Source organism: Condylura cristata, unplaced genomic scaffold, assembly GCF_000260355.1.
Source record: "Condylura cristata isolate star-nosed mole 26May11 unplaced genomic scaffold, ConCri1.0 scaffold00032, whole genome shotgun sequence".
Taxonomy (NCBI): domain Eukaryota; kingdom Metazoa; phylum Chordata; class Mammalia; order Eulipotyphla; family Talpidae; genus Condylura; species Condylura cristata.
Window position 1 is genome coordinate 9,451,069 of NW_004567133.1, and position 18,715 is coordinate 9,469,783.

The 18,715-nt window shown below is 52.2% G+C and overlaps 1 protein-coding gene across 1 annotated transcript in view; it reads right to left on the reverse strand.

The window, feature by feature from the left end:
• Nucleotides 1–1,945: 1,945 nt before the first annotated feature.
• VWA3A (von Willebrand factor A domain containing 3A) overlaps nucleotides 1,946–18,715 on the reverse strand; it is a gene marked incomplete at its 5' end in the record, with an annotated part of 43,514 nt that continues 26,744 nt past the window's right edge. Inside the window, 15 exons of the mRNA XM_012731647.1 lie at nucleotides 1,946–3,579; nucleotides 3,648–3,713; nucleotides 3,871–3,968; nucleotides 5,354–5,477; nucleotides 5,583–5,734; nucleotides 6,133–6,277; nucleotides 7,209–7,353; nucleotides 9,770–9,878; nucleotides 10,854–10,991; nucleotides 12,027–12,124; nucleotides 12,625–12,735; nucleotides 13,587–13,677; nucleotides 14,960–15,100; nucleotides 16,322–16,392; nucleotides 16,782–16,815. Coding sequence (XP_012587101.1) covers nucleotides 3,662–3,713; nucleotides 3,871–3,968; nucleotides 5,354–5,477; nucleotides 5,583–5,734; nucleotides 6,133–6,277; nucleotides 7,209–7,353; nucleotides 9,770–9,878; nucleotides 10,854–10,991; nucleotides 12,027–12,124; nucleotides 12,625–12,735; nucleotides 13,587–13,677; nucleotides 14,960–15,100; nucleotides 16,322–16,392; nucleotides 16,782–16,815 — 1,509 coding nt within the window. The remainder of the gene's footprint in view (nucleotides 3,580–3,647; nucleotides 3,714–3,870; nucleotides 3,969–5,353; nucleotides 5,478–5,582; nucleotides 5,735–6,132; nucleotides 6,278–7,208; nucleotides 7,354–9,769; nucleotides 9,879–10,853; nucleotides 10,992–12,026; nucleotides 12,125–12,624; nucleotides 12,736–13,586; nucleotides 13,678–14,959; nucleotides 15,101–16,321; nucleotides 16,393–16,781; nucleotides 16,816–18,715) is intronic.

Below are 18,715 nucleotides of genomic sequence, written 5' to 3' on the forward strand. Positions count from 1 at the left end.
TAGCTGAGGTGGGACCCAAATGCTCTCCTAGCGGGGAAACTGAGGCCGGTGGAGCAGGGAAGGGTGGAAAGGGCCGAGACCGGGAGGGGCGGGGGCCGGGGAAGGACTCGAGGCTCCTGTCCTTCGGCCAGTGGCCAGTGGTGCGAGGATCCTAGCTAACGGAGTTCTCAACTCCCCTCTTCACCCAGGTCTTCTTTCCCCTCTGCTCAGCCAGCCTCCTGCTCCCCACCGATCCTTTCCTCCCTCCCTCCTTTCCTTCTTCTCCTCCATCTATTCGGGCACCCTTCCTCCCATTTCTTTCTTCTCCTGTCCCTCTGTCTGTTACTTCGCCTGTCCCCTTCCAGCCTCTGCCCCCTCCATCCCTCCCACTCACCCCACCCCCCACGTCTCTCCTCCCTCACCCACCATTCTGCTCTTCCTTCTTTGCTTCCCGCTACCCAGCTCTGGGGTCACCTGCTCCCTGATGCCGTCATTCCACGTTTCACGGGCACTTCAGTGCAGGTCTTTTCCCTGGTGCTGGGATCCCAGATAGCTTTCCCCCCACCCCAACTGCCCCACCCCCGGGCTGCACTAGCAGCTCACCCAGCGGCAGAAATAGCACTATGGCTGTGTGTGGGAGCACCGAGTGCCCGTGTGCCCGGCCAGCACTTTGGTCTCAAGACCCCAGCTTGACGTGTTACCCTCCGGGTGGGCAATGGCAGGGAAGAGAGCACAAAGTCTCAGCCAGCAGGTGCAAGGTCTCTTGCTTCATGCGCACACTCTGCTGTAGCCAGCTCCTGAGCCAGGGACACAGATGCAGAGACACGAAGAGGGCATCAGTGTGGTGGCAAGAGGCCATCAGGTCATCTCTGGCTAGGTGTTGACTTTGCCCCTTTCTTACTGCGTGTCTTTGGGCAGTTACACGAGGCTCAACTTACTCGTCAAAAACTGGAAATGGCAGGTGTGTTATAGCCGCCACGTTTAAGGTTAAGGAACACGCAAAATGCCAAGCGCTCCACTGGGCAGCCACCTGAATCAGCACTAGGTGAGAGGTGGGGGCTTGAACCCCCATCCTGGCTTCACCACGTCACACGCCACGTCTCTGGTTGTCTTTCCATGCACAAAGCCCAGCCTCTCCTCTCCCACCAGCAGGCTGCGGGGGATCCTATCCAGCCCCAGCTGGCTGGTGTCTTGCAGAGCTGGGTGAAGAGGGGAGAAGCAGTTTATCACAAAACTGCCATGAGTTGACTGTGCTCTCCTCCATCTGCCCAAACTCAGATGCTGACGTTCTAACATCATCTTGGGAAGTGCTGGAGACGGTCACTGCAGTTGTAAAGAGGTCAGATTGGAGCAGGGCCCTGATTAATGCAACTGGTCTTCTGATAAAAAGGGGAAATCAGGGCACAGATGTACATAGGGAGTTTGGCTGCCAAAAGCCAAGGAATTGCTAGAAGCTACGTCAGAGGTGACGGACAGGCCCTTCCTAGGGCCAGCTTGAAGGGGCATGTTTGTGGCCATCATGGCCACGTGAGCAAGGCATCCCACCACCATGTGCTCTTCTGTGTTTGCAGAGGACTCAGAAGGCAGCAGGGACCCAACTAAGATCCACTTAGCAGAGCTCTGGGCATTGCCATGTCCCTGGGTCCAGCATGCAAACGGCCCCAATCCGGAGCTGCTGGAGCCTTCTCAAGCTGCTTCTTTTTTTTTCCACACATGCATACATTTTTTTTTTTTAAAGATTTATTTATTTGTTCATACAGAACTGGGGTACAGGCCAGAGGCTCAGGGGTGGCAAGAGGCTTCACCAGAGACAGAGTGGGGAGCAGAAACAGGCAGATCTACGAAGTACACTGCTGAGGGGAGCAGCGGGCGGGTCAGGAGAGGTCTGCCACGCCATGTGGTCACCTCCGGGGCAGGCGGGAGTCGAACTCATGAGGAAGTGGCTTTAGCTTCTCAGTGCTGTGCATTTACCCGCTGCGCCACCAGGGAGGGCCACATGCATACATTTTTATTTATGCACACATCAGTGTAATCACCACCCAGCTCAAGATACAGAACTTTCCAGCACTCATGTCCCTCTGCCTCTCCCCCACATGGTAACCATCACCAACAAAAGTTTTGCCTATTCTTGAACTTCGTGTCAATGGGACTACACAGTATTGCGCTATCTGTCTGGTGTCTTTCACTCACCATTGTTAGGGTCCCGCCTCATGTGGCTACAGCTGTAGCTCATTCTTTTCAAGTGGGCATCTCGTGGCCACTGTCCAAGTATCACTTCTTGTCCATTCTACCATGGAGGGACATTTGGGTCTGAGTTTCTTTAGGAGTAACTGCTATCAACTTTTTTGTAGATATTTTATTGAAGATTCCCCAAAGATACACATTTCTCCTGGAGTAGAACTGCAGGGTCACTGAGAGGCTTATGTTTTACTTTGGTAGAAGGTGCCACTCAGCCTTCCAGAGGGGCTGGGCCAGCTTATGCAACCCCCAACCCTCCTGCCCCCCACCCCAGGTAATATACAAGAGTCCGATAGCTCTGTATCTTGCTGGCTGCTCCTCTTAGCCATTCTGATCCGTGGTTTGTGGCCTCTCACTGTGGTTTTAATTTGCATTTCCTTGATGGGCAAGATTGTCAAGCACCTTTTGATACTCTTATGTCTATTTGTACTTAGTTGAGTCTTTTGCCTGTTTTTTGAAATAGGGATTCTTTTCTTTGGATTGGGAGTTCTTCATATATTCTGGATATGAGTCTTTATAATAGTTTTATCTCACCCCAAACTCTCATGCCTGAGCAGAGGATTCCGTCTGGACTGGGCTCCCAAGCAGACTCTGGCTCAGTTAGGTTGAGCAGGGGTGAGGTGATGGAGGTGAGGTTATCATGGCTTCTTCCTCCAAGATGAGCTGATAGTGACTCCACATCTTGTCTCTGCACCGGGATGGCGGGGAGCAGGGCCAGGGCAGAAACAGCTCACCATGAAGATGGACGCTCACTGCTTTTTGTGTGTGTCTGCCACGTGGCAGGTTCTGGGGACCCAGAGGTGGTTAGGACGCCAGCCTCTGCCAGGAGCCCACAGTCAAGGAAGAGTCAGACAAGGAAGAGTCAGACAAGGAAGAGTCAGACAAGGAAGAGTCAGACAAGGAGCAAGGAAGTGTGGCCGCGTGCTGAGTGCAGTACATGCTAAGTGCCCTCTCTATAAAGAGGAGGTGTGGTCAGGACGCCATGGGGCTAAGACTGGAAGTTCCCAGCTCTTGGTAGGCTTCACCGAGCAGCCAACACCATTTGAGCGGCACCTTGGTGGATGAGCAGAAACAACAGGCAGAGGGTAGCAAGAGGTACGTCCCATTGGGGGCTTGGTGTAGGACTTCCCAGCCAGTGACAATCTGGTGGGGCGAGAGCAGGGCTCGTGGAGACAGGGCAGGAGCATCAGGGTAGGCCCAGGGATAGCACAGCCTTCCTCCCTCAGCCTCGGGGGAGCTCTGGTGTCCAGGCCCTCCAGCTTTCCAAGGCTCCCCCCCCCCTTGGGGCCATGGTGTACTCCGTGAGCGATTCTTCATAGGATGCTCTTTCTGTTTTTGTGATTCCTTCTTCTAGTTAACTGTCTGCAAAACAGAGTGTGCTGTCTGACCCTGTAGGGTGCTCAGAGTAGGCGAAGTCCATCCCCCCTTACCTGAGACCACTTCTCTAAGAAAGGGCAGTCTTTGATCTTATGTCGTCTTTCTTCTGGAGTTGGGACCTAGTGAGTAGACGAGGGACATGGGGTTCTCGATGCCCAGATGTCTGGGCCAGGCAGGGCAGGAGCTTGGGGCAGAAGGGTGGGCACTTCTCAATGGGTGTCCAGGGTCTGAGTGGGCTGGTGCTCCTGGAAGGTGAAAGGGGTGACCAAGGCATACCTGAGGGACTTGGCCCACTGGAGGAAGCTTCTGGTCTTGGTGATCTCCTGGGCCAATCTCCTTAAGTCATCTCCTTCAAAGAGGGGCAACACAGGGTCCTTGAATAGGAGAAATAAAGCTAAACGACTGACGGGCACCTGAAGCCTCAAGAGAACTGTAGCGTTACTGAGTGCAGCTGCCACCCAGCTAGTGCAGGGAACCTGTGGGCTCATTTGTCTGTCACCAGGGACGGGGGCGCTCACCGCCTACTAAGGTGCTCATTTCACAAATGGGACACCTCGAAATAAGACGTCTGAGGTGAACCCCCGTAACTGCTGTGGGTAAAGCTCTTTCAGTCTTTTATTTAAGAGGGGAAAATCAAGACGGTCAGTGGGACTTCACTGAAGTCAGCCCCTCCCGTGGGGGCTGTAGAACATGAGTGACGTGTGCCCGCCTCACTGTTATCCTGTCAAGCATATCATCAATTCAGCCCTTTCCGTAAAATGGAGCTTTGTTCTGACGCCCACCAGTGCCATGCCAGAGCCTAAACTTACAAGTTCTCACAACTAGCTGGAGAATCTGAGAAAGACACGGAGCTAAGCTGCCCCTGCCCCTGGCGGCTTCCGTCCTCCCACCCTGCATGGGGGATCTGCTCAAAGAATCTCATTCAGTAGGTGACTCAGTGAGAACCTTCACAATGGCCTGTTTTCCTGTGTTTAAGGACAGAAGTGAACATTAATTAGTTACTTCTCCTTGCGCTGCGCCTTGTCCAACTGTCCTGTTTGTCATCGAAAGAGGCAGTTGAACAGAGGAGCCAGGCCCGGCGTTCCATTTCGACATCTATGTCCTGCGACAGTGGTGGGCCAACAGTGGCCACTCCCTGGGTGACCTGGTGACCTGCCTGTGATAATGGAGGCACCACCCTCCTAAAAGGTGTGTGTGTGTGTGTGCGCGCAGGTGTGCACGTATGTGGGTTATCTAGCCGAGCAGAAGCGCTCACGGGTGCCTTTCCTCTCCCCCTACCACTGTGACGGGGCCTGTAACTTAATTAGATCTAGTGCTCCACAGGTCACTGGATCTATGTTTCCTCGAGTCTAGTCCCAGGAGCAGACATGAAGGGCTGAACGCAGAGTGGAAAAGCCCAGGCGTCTGGCTCCCAGCCACTCGCCGTGACTCCAGGTGAATCCCTGGGCGAGCTGCCCACCCCTGCTCAGCAGGCATCATGACGGCTGGGAGAGCTGAGAGATCATCTGTGCAGAGCAACGGCCGCAAACCCGAGCTGTTCTATTGCAAGAAACACTGCACCCCGGGCCCTGATCTTTCCCGAGCTTGAAGAGAGCCGGCCTGAAAGGCTGCCAGCAGGGGACCGCAGTTCTCTTCCGGTGCACACCTTGCTGGTGGGCCCAAGAAACAGAGATCCTTTCAGGTGGAGGGAAAAGCCCAGCTGGCTGACTTTATGTGACGTCACGTCAACAGGCTGCCCCGTGAATGCCTCGTCGCCTACCCTTTCATCGATGAAGCCCTTGGTCAGCAGGCCGCGGATTTTGGAGAGCGTGTCCTCACCAACCGGGCAGTGGTAGCGGCCCCCGGTGAGGGAGGCCAGGTTCCTCAGGAAGGTAACCTCTGCCCTAGGGGAGGACAGAGGACACCGCCTGAGTGCTGGGCACTGTGGGCCCCCTCCTCCACCCCTGCACCTCAGGGGGGCCCACAGCCAGGCCAAGCCTCCTGCCCACCTGCCCACGCAGTTCAGGGACAAGGTGTGCACCTTCACGGCTCTCTTCTCCGCGAGCCTCTCCACTTCACTCAGAATCAGGCTGCAGCTCGTGTCTGGCTTCCCATCTGTCAGGAGGTACAGCCCTTCTACATCATGGAAGCTGAAGGCTTTCTGAAAGGGCACAGAAGTTTGTGGGGGCTAGGAGCAGGAGCAACGGCCATCTGCCTGTGCCCCCACGGCCACCGTGTCCCATCGGATCCCCGACTTGTCCATTAAGAACGAGTTTTCCCTCTCAGCCTGTACAAATTGAGGAAGCTGCTGGGGTTCAGGGAAAAAAGCACAACCCACTTCCTGGCTGGTTAACCCCAAGCAAGTCACTTACCCTCTCTGAGCCTCTGGATCTTCATCTACAAAGCGAGAACAGTGAGCGTCCCTAACTGACTGGGTTGTTGGGTGAAATACGGTCAATTTGAAAGTGCTCTGGGTAACTCTGAAGCATCGTGCACTCGCAGGACAGAGGGTGACACAGTTTCTGCGTGACCACAGGGCTGGACTGGGGTGGGACTTGCCATCAGGGCTTGCAGGATGGAGGTGCTCCCCTGAGCGTGCAGGCTGGTCACCCACTGCATGGCCTGGTGACACGCGTCCTCTGTGGTCTCCACCAGCGTGTCCCGCCATGGCTGTAGACCCTCCGCAAAGCTAAGCAGGTTGAAGCTGGTGTAGGGGAGGACAGTGAAGGGGACACTCTTGGTGAGGGCTGCTCATCACAGAGGCGATCAGGGGTGAGCCCCGACCCCTCCGGGAGGGAGACCACCGAGAATGAGAAAGTGCAGGTTGGAGATTCTGGATGCAGACAGAACAGACCCAAATACTACCTCAGTCACTGACTGGTAATGTGATCTGGAGCGAATAATTTAACCTAAGTCCTGGGACCTCCCTGGTGGCACAGGGGTTAAAGTGCAGCACTATGAAGCTGTCTAGCCACTGCAGCATGAGTTCGATCCCCGGCCAGGGAGCTGACCCACATGGTCCAGCAGACCTCTCCTGACCCACCTGCTGCTCCCCTCAGCAGTATATTTCAGTCGATCTGCCTGTTCTGCTCCTCAGTCTGTTTCTGGTGAATCTTCTTACCACCCCCATGCCTCTGGCCTGTATCCCAGTTCTGTATGCATAAATAAATAAATATTTAAAAAAATAATTTAACCTAAGTCCTAATTTCTTTTCTGGAAAGTTGGGAGACTGCCTCATAGGGTCATCGGGAGGACTGAAAGAAATTGTGGTGTAAGTCATGTTGACACACAGAAAGGGCTTGATAAATGTTCATTCTTACTAACATTAAGACCAGAATGAATCACAACTTAGTCCCCCCTAGGGGGACACAGGACACTCTGGTCCGGTGGAGAGATCAACCCCCTCCCACCCCCCTCACGCTCCCCGAAGTTCAGCTGAAATCTACAACAGAAGGCCTAACACTGACTTCTAAAAATGGCTTTATTCTGCAGCAGAGCAGAAAACTGTTCTTTTTTGCACAGATACGTCACTCAGAAGAGCATTTAGGAAAACTCCAGACCCTCTGGAACTGGGAGGAGGCAACACCCTAGGCCAGGGAAGCCCCGAAACTACTCCTTGACCCACCTGCCCTCACCTGTCACAGTGCTTCCGCAGCTGCTCCCAAATCAGCAGAATCAGCTCCGTCTTCACCTGCTGCAGGTGGGGGCCCATGGACCCTGACGTGTCCAGCATGATGCACACTCTGCTCTCCAGCACCGTGCCAAAGAGGCGGCGACTTCCTGCTCAGAGGTGGGTGGGGCAGAGGCAGCCACAGGAGGGTCACCTCCGCGGGGTCATCAAATACCAGAAACGGAGATGACTCTTGTCATGATGGTGGAGGGGTCGATTGTCCCAGGGCGGGGCTATCAGGGCTTTGGGCTCTGGGCAACTGGGGTTTCAGTCGTGGCTGTGCCTGTGACGACTTGCACAGCAGTTACGACCTCCCTGGGCTGGGTTTCATCAGCTCTAAAGATAAGAGACTGTTGTGCCTAGATTTTAAATCCCACAAGCCATCAGAGAGACGATCCGATGCAAAGGCATGAGGGTTTTTATTGGCAAGCTCGAGCCTGGACTCTAGACTCCTCCGACACGGCGGTGGTGGTCAAGAGCCCCGAGCGTCCTTTACACAGGGTTTTTGAAGTTTCCATTATGCTGGTTCACAATACTCAGATTGGTTGAGGGCAGCACTTTATGGTGGGCTTCAGCATTCGGATTGGCTGAGGGCATCACCTTAAGGTGGGCTGCAGTACTCGGATTGGCCAAGGTGATGAGGTCTCATGCTAACTCGCAGTACTCAGATTGGTTGGGGAACATCACCTTACGGTGGGGTACAGTCCTTGGATTGGCTGGGGTGATCACCATATGGTGGGTTGACACTTGATTAATCATAGCCAAGTGGTCTGGGGGGTGGGATGGGGATGCCTCTCCAAAGTTTCAGGAAACTGAGACCTTAGGCCTGGTCTGGACCTGAAGCCTGTCATGGCAGAGACTTATGTTCTTTCAAGACCACGCTAAATAGTGCCACTGTACTGACAGAGGCTAGAAAGGATATTAGGGAGCAGAGTCCTTCAGCTGGCCAAGAGAGAGCAAGTACATCCCCCAGGGCCATCCGCTGGGGGGAAAATAATGGCAGAGGAGGGAGGACCCCGGGTTCACCGAGTTACAGCTCTGTGGGTTGTGACGTGTTATGGGGAGATTGTGAATTAGATGGGTGTAAGGTGGGGAACAGACAAGCTACGGCTGAAGGATGAGTGGGAGTCACCCAAGGAAAGAGGACCAGCTCTGAAAAGGCTCTGGGAGGGGGAGGAGAAGCCGGCATGCTGGGGGAACCAGCGGCACTGGCATGGAGAGACTCAGCGGCAGAGGAAAAGGCGGTCAAGCTGGAGGGATTATTCAAGGATTCGGGATTTATCCCAAGGGAAAGCAGAGTGGACCAGACTCTTGCAGTGATGGAAGCATTCCATTCACACACAGGCCCTTTGAGCCATTCGTTATCCCAGCAGCTGCTAAACTCAGCGCTGCTGGCTCCACACGCTAATACAGAGTTAACACATTATGATGAGCTACGAATATTAACAGAGGGAACCGCGAGGAAAGCTGGCCAGGAAGGCCTGTAGGGGGCGCACTCACGCAGTATCACTCCGTCGTAGGTAGACATCTGCCTGCTGTACCCCTCACAGGAAGGTGCATACTGGCCCCTCCGAACAGGAAGGAGTCTGCCCACTGCCCCCAAAGGAAGGCCCATGCCGCCCAGCAACGTGTCCACCAATGAGGGGTACCACAGGCCAGCCAATGAGAACCCGCCCGCACGCCCACTCTACTCCCAACTCTCCCCCTATGCTCCGGATTTACCTGCCATCAGTCAGAGCCTACATTTCCCAAATTGCCATTCCTCTCACTATTCCAAAACAAACTCATTTTTGCTAGTGAAATAACTGGCTGCTTTGATTTAAAGTGATAGAAGGAACCCAGGTGAAGTGCCAGCATGCTTCCGCTGTACTTGGGTCTCCTTGGAGAGGACTGGACCTAGCCCGACCCAATCCACAGGCCCCCATGGTCCACACAGAGACCTCCATAGAAAGCTCCCTCCTTCTTCCTCCTGTCTTCCCAGGATCCCTTTAGGCCGCAAAGCCTAAGCACCCTCCCATCCAGTTCTCACTCTCTGCTCAGCCTCTGGGACTTCATGCTCCAGACCACTCCTTCACCCCCAGCCCTCCCTCCTCTGGCCGGAGTCTGAGCAGCTCAATCCCTCCCTCCATCTCTCCTGGAGGGCCACTGCTCTCTCTCCCTGTAAAGAATAGAAGTTTCTCTATCACACCCTCCAGTCCCTACCCTGTGGACCAGTTCTACTGGCCCCCTCGAAAGTGAGCCTCTCCGTCACAGCCAGCAAGACCAGGTCTGGGAGATGAGCCTGCAGGCCAATGTGGACAGGACTCTGCCCGGGTGTTCTGTGACCCATGGTCGCACTCCTTGTCAGCCAACCCCTTGCCTGGCCTCTGAGCCCAGCAGTCCTGTTGAGCATGGATGACATTCCTGGCTTCATCTCTGCCCTGAGAGTTTGTGAGTGTCTGGCCTGGGAGGACTGATCCTGGGCTCCCCAGGGCTGACCTTCCACTGCCCCACATTCCCCTCCCCCCAGACATGAGGCAGGCTCACCGGACAACAGCCACTGCAGCCGCTGGACGTAACGTCTCATCAGCTTCTCCAGACAGGTGATGTACACTTCGACCTCCCTGGGCGTCCACTGAATGTGTCTCACTACGCCCTGGATTATGGCGCATGAGGTAGAATTTCCCTCATCAGCTATCGCTTCGCATCCCTGTCACCCCCTAAAATGCTTTAATTCATTGCATTTCATAATTCCCAAAACATCTGGTAGGCATACAATTTTGTAGGTGTAAAGCGTCTCTTTCTTTTATAAACGACAGGATTGATGGTCTAGGAAGGAGTGAGGGAATTGAGATGATGGTTTTGCGGCAAACATAGTCACTATAATTTTAGATAATGTAGTATGTCTAAATTTTAAAATTGAAAACCTTTAATGGAAGGATGGGAGACCCCACGCATTCCAAACTAAAGATGACCTTGGACAGACAGTGGAGCGGCGTGACTAAATTATCATAAAACTCTTCTGGTGCTAAAATTATCATAAAACTCTTCTGGTGAATAATTTTGAATTTCATAGCTATTTTTAGCTTTCTGAAATCCCTAATGTTGAATAAAAGGGCAAGGAGAGAAAATGGGATTCAATTTCCATTTTGTGACTAACTTTTGAACTAACTTTACTTGCTCTGGCGTCAAAGCAATAAAAAAAAAAAAAAAAACCAAAGAAACCATTATCCCCAACATCAACATTATCCCCAAACTAGAAAATAGAGAACGCTTCACCTTCTGTCTTCACCCCTGGCCCCCCACCATCCAGACGACCTGGCAGAAGACCAGGTGACTACTTTAGTTTCGTCTTTGTTCTCGCCAACAGTTTATAATTCTCATGCCAATGGGCTCCCCTGTCTAACTCTGGAATGTGGTGTCAGGCACGCCCAGGGGCTGACTTCCTTCTTTCCACCAGAATTCTGTACCCCCTGGTTCTTGAGAGCCATCCCTTGGGTTCTTAAAAGGAAGAATAGAAGCCATGTGCACACATTCACAGGGGGTCTCCCCAGCACTCTTGTCTTTTGTGACTGAGAAGAAGCGAGAGTTAGGGGAGAGGGAAAAGACAGTAATAAAACCCGTGACTTACATTGATCTCTATGCTGGGCCAGAGGCTGCAGTATTTGGTAGGTGCTGACCTCTGAATCGAGTTCTGATGGGTACAATTGGGGCCAATGTATCTGGAGATCTCCATCTTCAGTTTTTTTAGTCCATATTTTGCTACCCACTTTAGAATAAAGGAAAAAGCTATTATTTGGGGCAGCTGAATGCTTATCTCACCCATCAATGAAAACCTCAAGCTTGAAATCTGTTCGCGTTTGTAATGTGGGTTCCTAGTTTGCACTAAGAACATCTGTCACATGTAGATTCCTCCCCGGGTGCTGGGGAGAGATACACAAGAAGTGCAGAGAACAGAGAGCATTTATTGAGGTCCTGCCACTCCCCAATTTAGTGGGCAGTGTCACCCCGACCCCAGATTCATTTCAACCCCTCCCACAAAATCTTAGTAGAGATCAATGATTGGGTGGTGCAAGGGGTTAAGTGTCAGCACTATGAAGCCATCACAGCCACTGTAGCACAGGTTTGATCCCCAGTCAGGGAGCTGACCCACATGGCGCAGCAGACCTCTCCTGTCTCTCCTACTGCTCCCCTCAGCAAAGTATTTCTGTCGATCTGCCTGTTCTGCTCCCCACCCTGTCTCTGGTGAATCCGCTCATCCCTTGTACCTTTGGCCTATACCCCAGTTCTTGTACGCATACATAAGTAAATCTTGGAAAAAAAGTTCAGACTCTAAGCCAATTAGATAATCTCATTCTCCTTGTCATGATGACAAGAAGGCACAAGAATGGGTGGGCCTAAAGCCGAAGGAGCACAGCCCGGTACTCACCCCACAGAAGCACACTCAGGTGCTCCTGAATGGCTTTGGGAAGAAAGATGTTCTCACTTCTGGATATGTCTCTATTGCTTGCAACCAAAAGCATCTAACACCAGTAAGTACACCACAACGTACTTCTATTATTCATCAGTCCCAGAGGTAATGTAATTGCCTTGGTTTTACAAACAAAGGTATTGAGATGAGTGTAGTTAAGCAACTTGCCCAGGGTCACCCTGCTGGGAAGCATCAACTGGATTTGGGACCTAAACCTATTTAGGCCACATTAGGTGGTCATTCTGAATAGGTTTGTTCTCCAGCCGCCCTCCTAGATAATGGTTGGCGGAAGGAATCATTGGTGGCTTTTGCTGGTTGCAGAAAACTTCATACCTCTTGGCTTGAGCAGATGATATCCTTTCTGGGCAACTCGATAGAAGAGGTAGTTCTTCTTATGCGCTTTCCATGAGGGTACTTCTTGTACACTGACCCTGGGCAGAGACAGAGCAAGGTTACTTGGGCACCCTCTACCACTCCGTTTTCTAGTCACTTTCTCTATCAACCAAGTTAAGGAATTGGAAAATTGGTGGCTATTAGGTTGATCAAGGGACGGGTCTTGGGATCTCCCTTCTCACATAGCAGTGAGTTGTTTCTGGGACCTGCATTATGTCACAGCCATCAGTCAGGTCCCAATTCTGCCTGGGGTGGGGGAGTAGAGTGGGTGAAGATACTGCCCCTAGTGGCTGGAGTGGGAAGTACCATGCCCAGACTCCCCAGAGATTTTCAGTGTTGACTCTGGTTCCCTGATGCTCTTTCTCTTAACTTGTCAAGACTTTGCATGTCCCTTTCCCTGGACTGGAAAACCTGCTTGAAGGCACTGCTGCCTGTGTCCTGGGACAGCTGGAGGCCAGGGTCTTTCCCATGGGGCCTGTTGACTTACAGTTCCAATGGGACCAAGGACAGTCAGACATTTGTGTAGCTTCCAACTTACCCACATTATTCCCTGTCTCTGTATAAAACAGGGAGAGAGAAATCTTTTCCTCCCTGGATTTGCTCTTCCTCTTCTGTCCTGGAGTCCCTCCTTTCACTGACTGGACAGCAACTAGAGGACATTGGTCAGTTTGTTAGGGGGAAAGGATGTCCTGAACAAACTCTACAGATACAGGTTCTGTGGACTCCACCCCCACTCCAGACACCAGAACTACAAATTCCATCGTCACTAAGGAGAGGATTGCTGGAACCCAAGGGTGGAGTTAAGCAGCCAAGTTTGGGATAAACTAGATATGTTGGGCACCCCTTGGTCTTTCAGTCTGTGGCTTGTCTCTTGGCTTTTTGTCAGCTCTTGGGGTTCCAGGTCAGCAGAACTGGTAGGATGCATTAACCAACTTATCTCTCTCTCTTTTTTTCCCTGAGTTATTTATTTCCCTTTCTCTTGTAAATCAACCCATTATTAACCTTTTGTGTGTGCTTCCAGTTGAATCTTATGACAAGTCCCTTTCAAGTGCACGGGTGAGGGCCCACAGTCCGGCAACCTAATTCACACTGGGGTTTCCTTGTAGCAAGTTGGCTGGAGTAAGTGCTATTTGTGCCATCTCCCCTGTCCTCACAGACTCCCAGTTACAGAGGAAGCAATGGGACTCAGCATCAGTTAGAAGGAGAGTGAAGACTCCACAGGGGTCTTGTGACTCTTGAACTCCATTCGGAACCATTCTGCTACATCTTTGTCATTATTAAGATACATGATCTTAGATTTTATAAGGAAAAAGCACTTACATAAAAATACACATGCCTGGTGACAGTCAAAATGGGAATTAATAAATTAGTAAACGGTCACAAAGGATTGATTGTTGTGAGCTTTAAAGCAACTCTTTGAGCAGACGGGCCGATAGTGTTATATCATTATTGTTCCATGCCTCAGCCCCCACCCCAGGCCTGACCATGGCCTTGACTTACCTGGTGGGGTGCCTGCTTTACTGCTGAGTGGACGCCATGCCCAGCCCTTCGAGGCGGGGCTCTTCGCTCTGTCAGGGTCATCTTTTATGCTCTAGAAAAGAGGCCGCCTGTCCTGTCAGTGGCCTGTTAGTCTGTGGTGGGCTGGACCCTGGTCACCCCAGCCTCAATCTATCAGTAGAAGCCCTGAGGGAGGGTCTAAGGGGTGGGGCCTCAGATATGTTTGCTCCTTTCTTGCAGCAGATTCTGAGGAGACCGGATTTTGACGTGAAATGTCTGTGGGGGTGGTGGGGTATGAGCGACAAAGCATGCTAGAGCAGATATGGGAGTTTGCCATAACTTTCTGCATCAGTTACCTAACCCCCTACCTCTGGGGTGGGGTTTCTGGGACTCCAGCATGACAGACAATCCAGGTGACATCTATGCCTAACTGGTACCTCAGCTCTAAGAGGGGAGTTCATCCATTGCTGGGCACAATGTGGTGATCATTACAGGGGGTCACCCAGGGCCCTGGACTGGCTGAGGAGAACTCTGGGTGAGCTGCCACTCTAGGCCACCTCACCCACCCAGCACTCTGGTTTCAGGAGGCTGCTACAGGCCTTGGCAAGACTGAAGCCCTTTATAGCAAGTCAGTTTGGGCCCAAGAGGCAGATCCAGGATGCCAGAGTGTCACCCCAGAAGGTGGGATGGCAGGAGAGGGCAAGGTTCTGGGCTGACTCCTGACACCTGTTCTTTGAATTAGGGCAGTGGCTGTGTGGAATCTTCCAAAATATAGCCCACTGGATAAGAGTAAGTCACTCTAAAAATGGGCTATGTTCACAGGACCTGTCAGAGTGAAATGCTGAAGGGCTCACTGATCTTATTGCCTCTTTTATTCACAAGGCCAGTGGCGTCTGGAACCTTCCCCCAGTCACACCTCTAGGGGTTTCTTCTCATTGCTGAGATGGGGGCTCTGTCATGAGTAAGCCCACCCTCACTTCTCTCAGGGTAAGCTTTGGGCAGCAGCAGCAAAAACTGGAAAGATATCCCTCTCCTCTAAGGCCTCTGTCCCAGAGGCCCTCCAGGCCAAGGCCTCCTGGCCTAAGGCCAAGGTAAATGCTGTTCCATGGAGTCCTTACTACATGCTGGGGGCAAGTGGGGTCAGCCAGGCAGGGCGACAGGTGTGTGCAGGACAAGGCACAGGATCCTGGGGGTGAGAAACCGCTCTCCTAGGGCATCTGTGGACATGTGTCCCTAAGGAGCCTGACCCCGTCCCCGCTGCCCTGGGCCCGAGGGCCTGGCCTTGGCCATTTCAAGAACTAGGAAAGAGCAGGACACACACGGAAACAAAATTCTCTGCATATTATTAGGGAAGGGAGTCAAACCACTCTGGTCACCGAGGGGGCCGTGGCCTTGGGAGGACAGGCTCTCTTGGGCTGATTTCTCTGCTTGAGTGGCTTGGGCGTTTCTTTCTGGATGGTTGCACTTTCTGGGTCTTTTCCAGACTGGTTCTTCAGAGAGGACAATAGTAAGGCACACTGCAATGGGGACCAGAGGTTAGCACACCCCGGCGTGGTTTGCCTCCAAGCAGGGCGTGGGCGGGCACACACACACGCCCACACAGTGAGCAGGAAAGACTGGGTCCGCTGGGGCCTCTGGACTCTTTTTTCTGTCCCTGGAATACTTCCCAGGTCTGCCAGTGCCCTGGGTTTATGCTGTTAACAATGAATACCATGTCCAGAGGGCCTGAGATGCAGCAGGCACTGGGCTAGTGGGTCGAGGGGCTGGAAGAGATCTCAAGCTCTTAGGTCACCCCCCAAACACCACCTATGTGGGTTGGGCAAGTGGTATCTCATCTCCACTGTGCAGACAAGGAAAGCCCAGGTCCTCGAGTTTCAGGGCCTTCCCAAGGCTACACTGCAGACAGGGCTCTAGGCCAGCCTCTTTCCACAGTGGGTGGGGCCCAGGGCTGACTCAGGCTGGCAGAATGGTGGTGCAAGGCTTGGCTCCTTGGCCTCCGCCTACCTCAGCCGCCCAAAAGTTCACTCATTTCTCCCAATCAGCACCAGAAGGCACCACCCAATCTGATAACGTGCTGGGAAGGGCGGGCCGAACCGCTACTTCCCTTTAAGGCCATGACTGAGTTGATCAGATGGGGGACCAGCACTGATGGGGGGGGCTGAGGAGAGGGGGTAGACAAGAGGGACCTTTTGGGGGGCTTTCCCATGGGGGAGAGTTGACTTGTGGATGTGGGGGAGGGTGCTGTTGATGTGGGGCTCCTCCTGGGAGGAGGAGCCTGCAAGCGTTGAGCCGCCTGCAAGCGTTGGCATTTAGCAAGTGAGGACCCTAAGTTCTGTCCCAGCCTCCCTTGCCGTGGCTCTCTGTCCATCTCCAGGGCTTGAGCTGCCCTGGACAGCACGCTCTGGCTCTACGTTCCCGCTGCCTGCAGGAACCCCAGTGCATCATGCACAGGCCGGTATCCACACCTTGGTCTTAGGCCCCCTCCCCTGCACCCCCATGGCGCATCGTGTCTCTCTTGGTCAATGACACCACTGTCCACCAGGACCCCAGCAGGGGCCGTGGGAGATACTCTGGGGTTTCTCCTTCTCACCCCGGCTATTCAACCAGCTGCAAGTCTGGCCAATTCCTCCTTCAATGTATACGTTTCTATTCCCTTAGTTCCATTTTCATCACTCCCGGGGCCACCCGGCGGCACCATTACAGAACCAGTACAGTCATTCAGCCTGCCCAGGACATACCTTCTGGGCGTAGTTGAGAGCCTTTTCCAGCTCAGACGTGAGGGCGCTGATGTCGTCGCTTTCGTAGATGCCTGGAAACAGAAGCACGGAGCATGGGGAGGGGCGTGGGCGCTGGCAAGCGTCCCTGAGTGCAGGCAGGAGGGGGTGAGGAGGTGACCCAAGCCAGAGGGGATCACTGGGCTGAGATGACCACACCGTCCACTGGTGGGGGGGACAGACAGGTACAGTGAGGTCTCCACCTGCAAGGTGCGCTGGCCTTGTACACAGAGCCAGACACCAAGTCAAGAGCTCTCCCCACCAGGCCAGAGGTCCTGCTGTTCTGGTGAACACACAGACTCACTGGGGACATTTAGTGGCCAAGGACTCTAGTGACTGCTGGCGACTCGTTTGAGGCGGGTGGGAGTGCGAGAGCCAAGAAGGCAGACTCTGAAGCAGGTCTGCCACTCCTGTCTACCCCTACAGCCGTTGGGCTTTGAGCTTCTTGTCTTAGCTTCCTATTTGTGAAAAGGGGTGATAATAGCCCACTCATGGAGTTATTGTGAAGAGTGAATCATTTTATATGGAAACGCTTAGACCCACGTGTGACACGTAATAGCTCCTCTGTAAGTATTGCTTAGTGGCAACCCTGTAAAAGCTTAGATATTCATGTACACTCTTTTTCACGGGAAGAGCTGGGGAATAGGGACCCAGAGTGCCAGCTGCAGAGACACCACAAGCTCAGCAGTCCCTCTTCCCCCTGGGGGCCTCTCACCCCTGCAGATCAGGGATTGGAAGGCACCGTGTGTCCTAAGTCTCTATCAGTCTCACCTGCTTCCTGATTTTGCCCTATCTGCATATCATTATTTACTGAACATTTATTTTTAATCAACTTGCTTTCATTTACGTAAAGGTAAACATGTATGGGCCCTCCCTGGTGGCGCAGCGGGTTACAGCACAGCACTAAGAAGCTAAAGCCTTTTCAGCATGAGTTCGATCCCTGCCCCAGAGCTGACCCACATGGCGCGGCAGACCTCTCCTGACCCACCCACTGCTCAGCAATGTACTTTGTCGATCTGCCTGTTCTGCTCCCCATTCTGTCTCTCGTGAATCCTCTCACTGTCCCTGCACCTCTGGCCTGTAAATAAAATCTTTTTAATGAAGAAAGTATACATGTATTTTTAAAATTGAGATAAAGTGATATACATTATATTAGTTTCAGATGTACAACATACTGTTTTGACATTTGTATATCTTGTAGAATCAGCATGACACATTTAATTAGCATCTGAAAATTATATTTGAAAACAAAATTTATGTCACTGCTGACAATGGAAAGTTAGCACTTAAAAAATTGAAATGCTAAGCGAGCATACAACTACTTAGGGGAGGACAAATATTTTCCTCTACCCTCTTAGATTTTCCAACAGAGGCTTTGGAAATTAAACGGAGAAAGGACAGATTAGGAAGAGAAAAACAAACAGATTTATTAATGTGGGCAGCTATTTATTAATGTGGGGATTCAGCATGAGTATCTGGACAGGCATATAATTACTATTATTTTTCAATATTTCTTTTCTTTCTATATGTTTAATTTTTTATAGAAGATTTGGGGTGTAGGCCAGAATTGTTTAGGGTAGTGAGAGGAACCACCAGAGACAGAATAGGGAGCGGAACTGAAATCTACTGCTGGGGGGAACAGCGGGGAGACGGGAGAGGTCTGCCACACCATGCAGGCAGCTCCCTGGCCAGGGATCGAACTCAGGTCCCTGCGGTGGACCTTTGAGGTGGTGGTGCTGAGACTTAATCACTAGGCCATCAGGGAGACACCTTAGAACTCTGAGATTCAATGGCATTTTAAAAAGAACAACATATTTGCAGAGCAGTGATAAGAGAGGTTATTAGGGAAGGCAAACACATGGTGAACTTCACTGAGAGAGAGTCTTAGTAAGGTTCGTGACGGAATAGCCTCCAGGCTTGCCCAGTGAGAGCCTGGAGTCGTCTCTACTGATTCAGAATCATCTCTCCCAGGCACAGCAGAGGGAGGCACCATTACAGAAGAAAATCTGTGCCCTGCTTTTGGCTTTTGCTGTTTCTCAGCTGCCTTCAGTTTCAAAGTGATCCTTATGCCAAAGGTGCATATTCTGGGGTGGCATATCCTGATCCCCAACACTATCACCATAAAAATAGTGTTGCACCGTGTTCAATGCGCAGCTCTCGTGCCAACCACCTGCTGTGAACACCACCTTCTGGAAAACACTGAACTAGTGCAGCTTTGGGTCCCTTTCTGCTGTGACTTTCTAAACTATGTTTTTAAGTACTTTGACTTTTCTTTCTTACTTACTTAAAAAAGAACAAAAAGCCATGGTAAGAATACAAACCACAAGGGCCCTCCCTGGTGGCGCAGCGGGTTAAAGC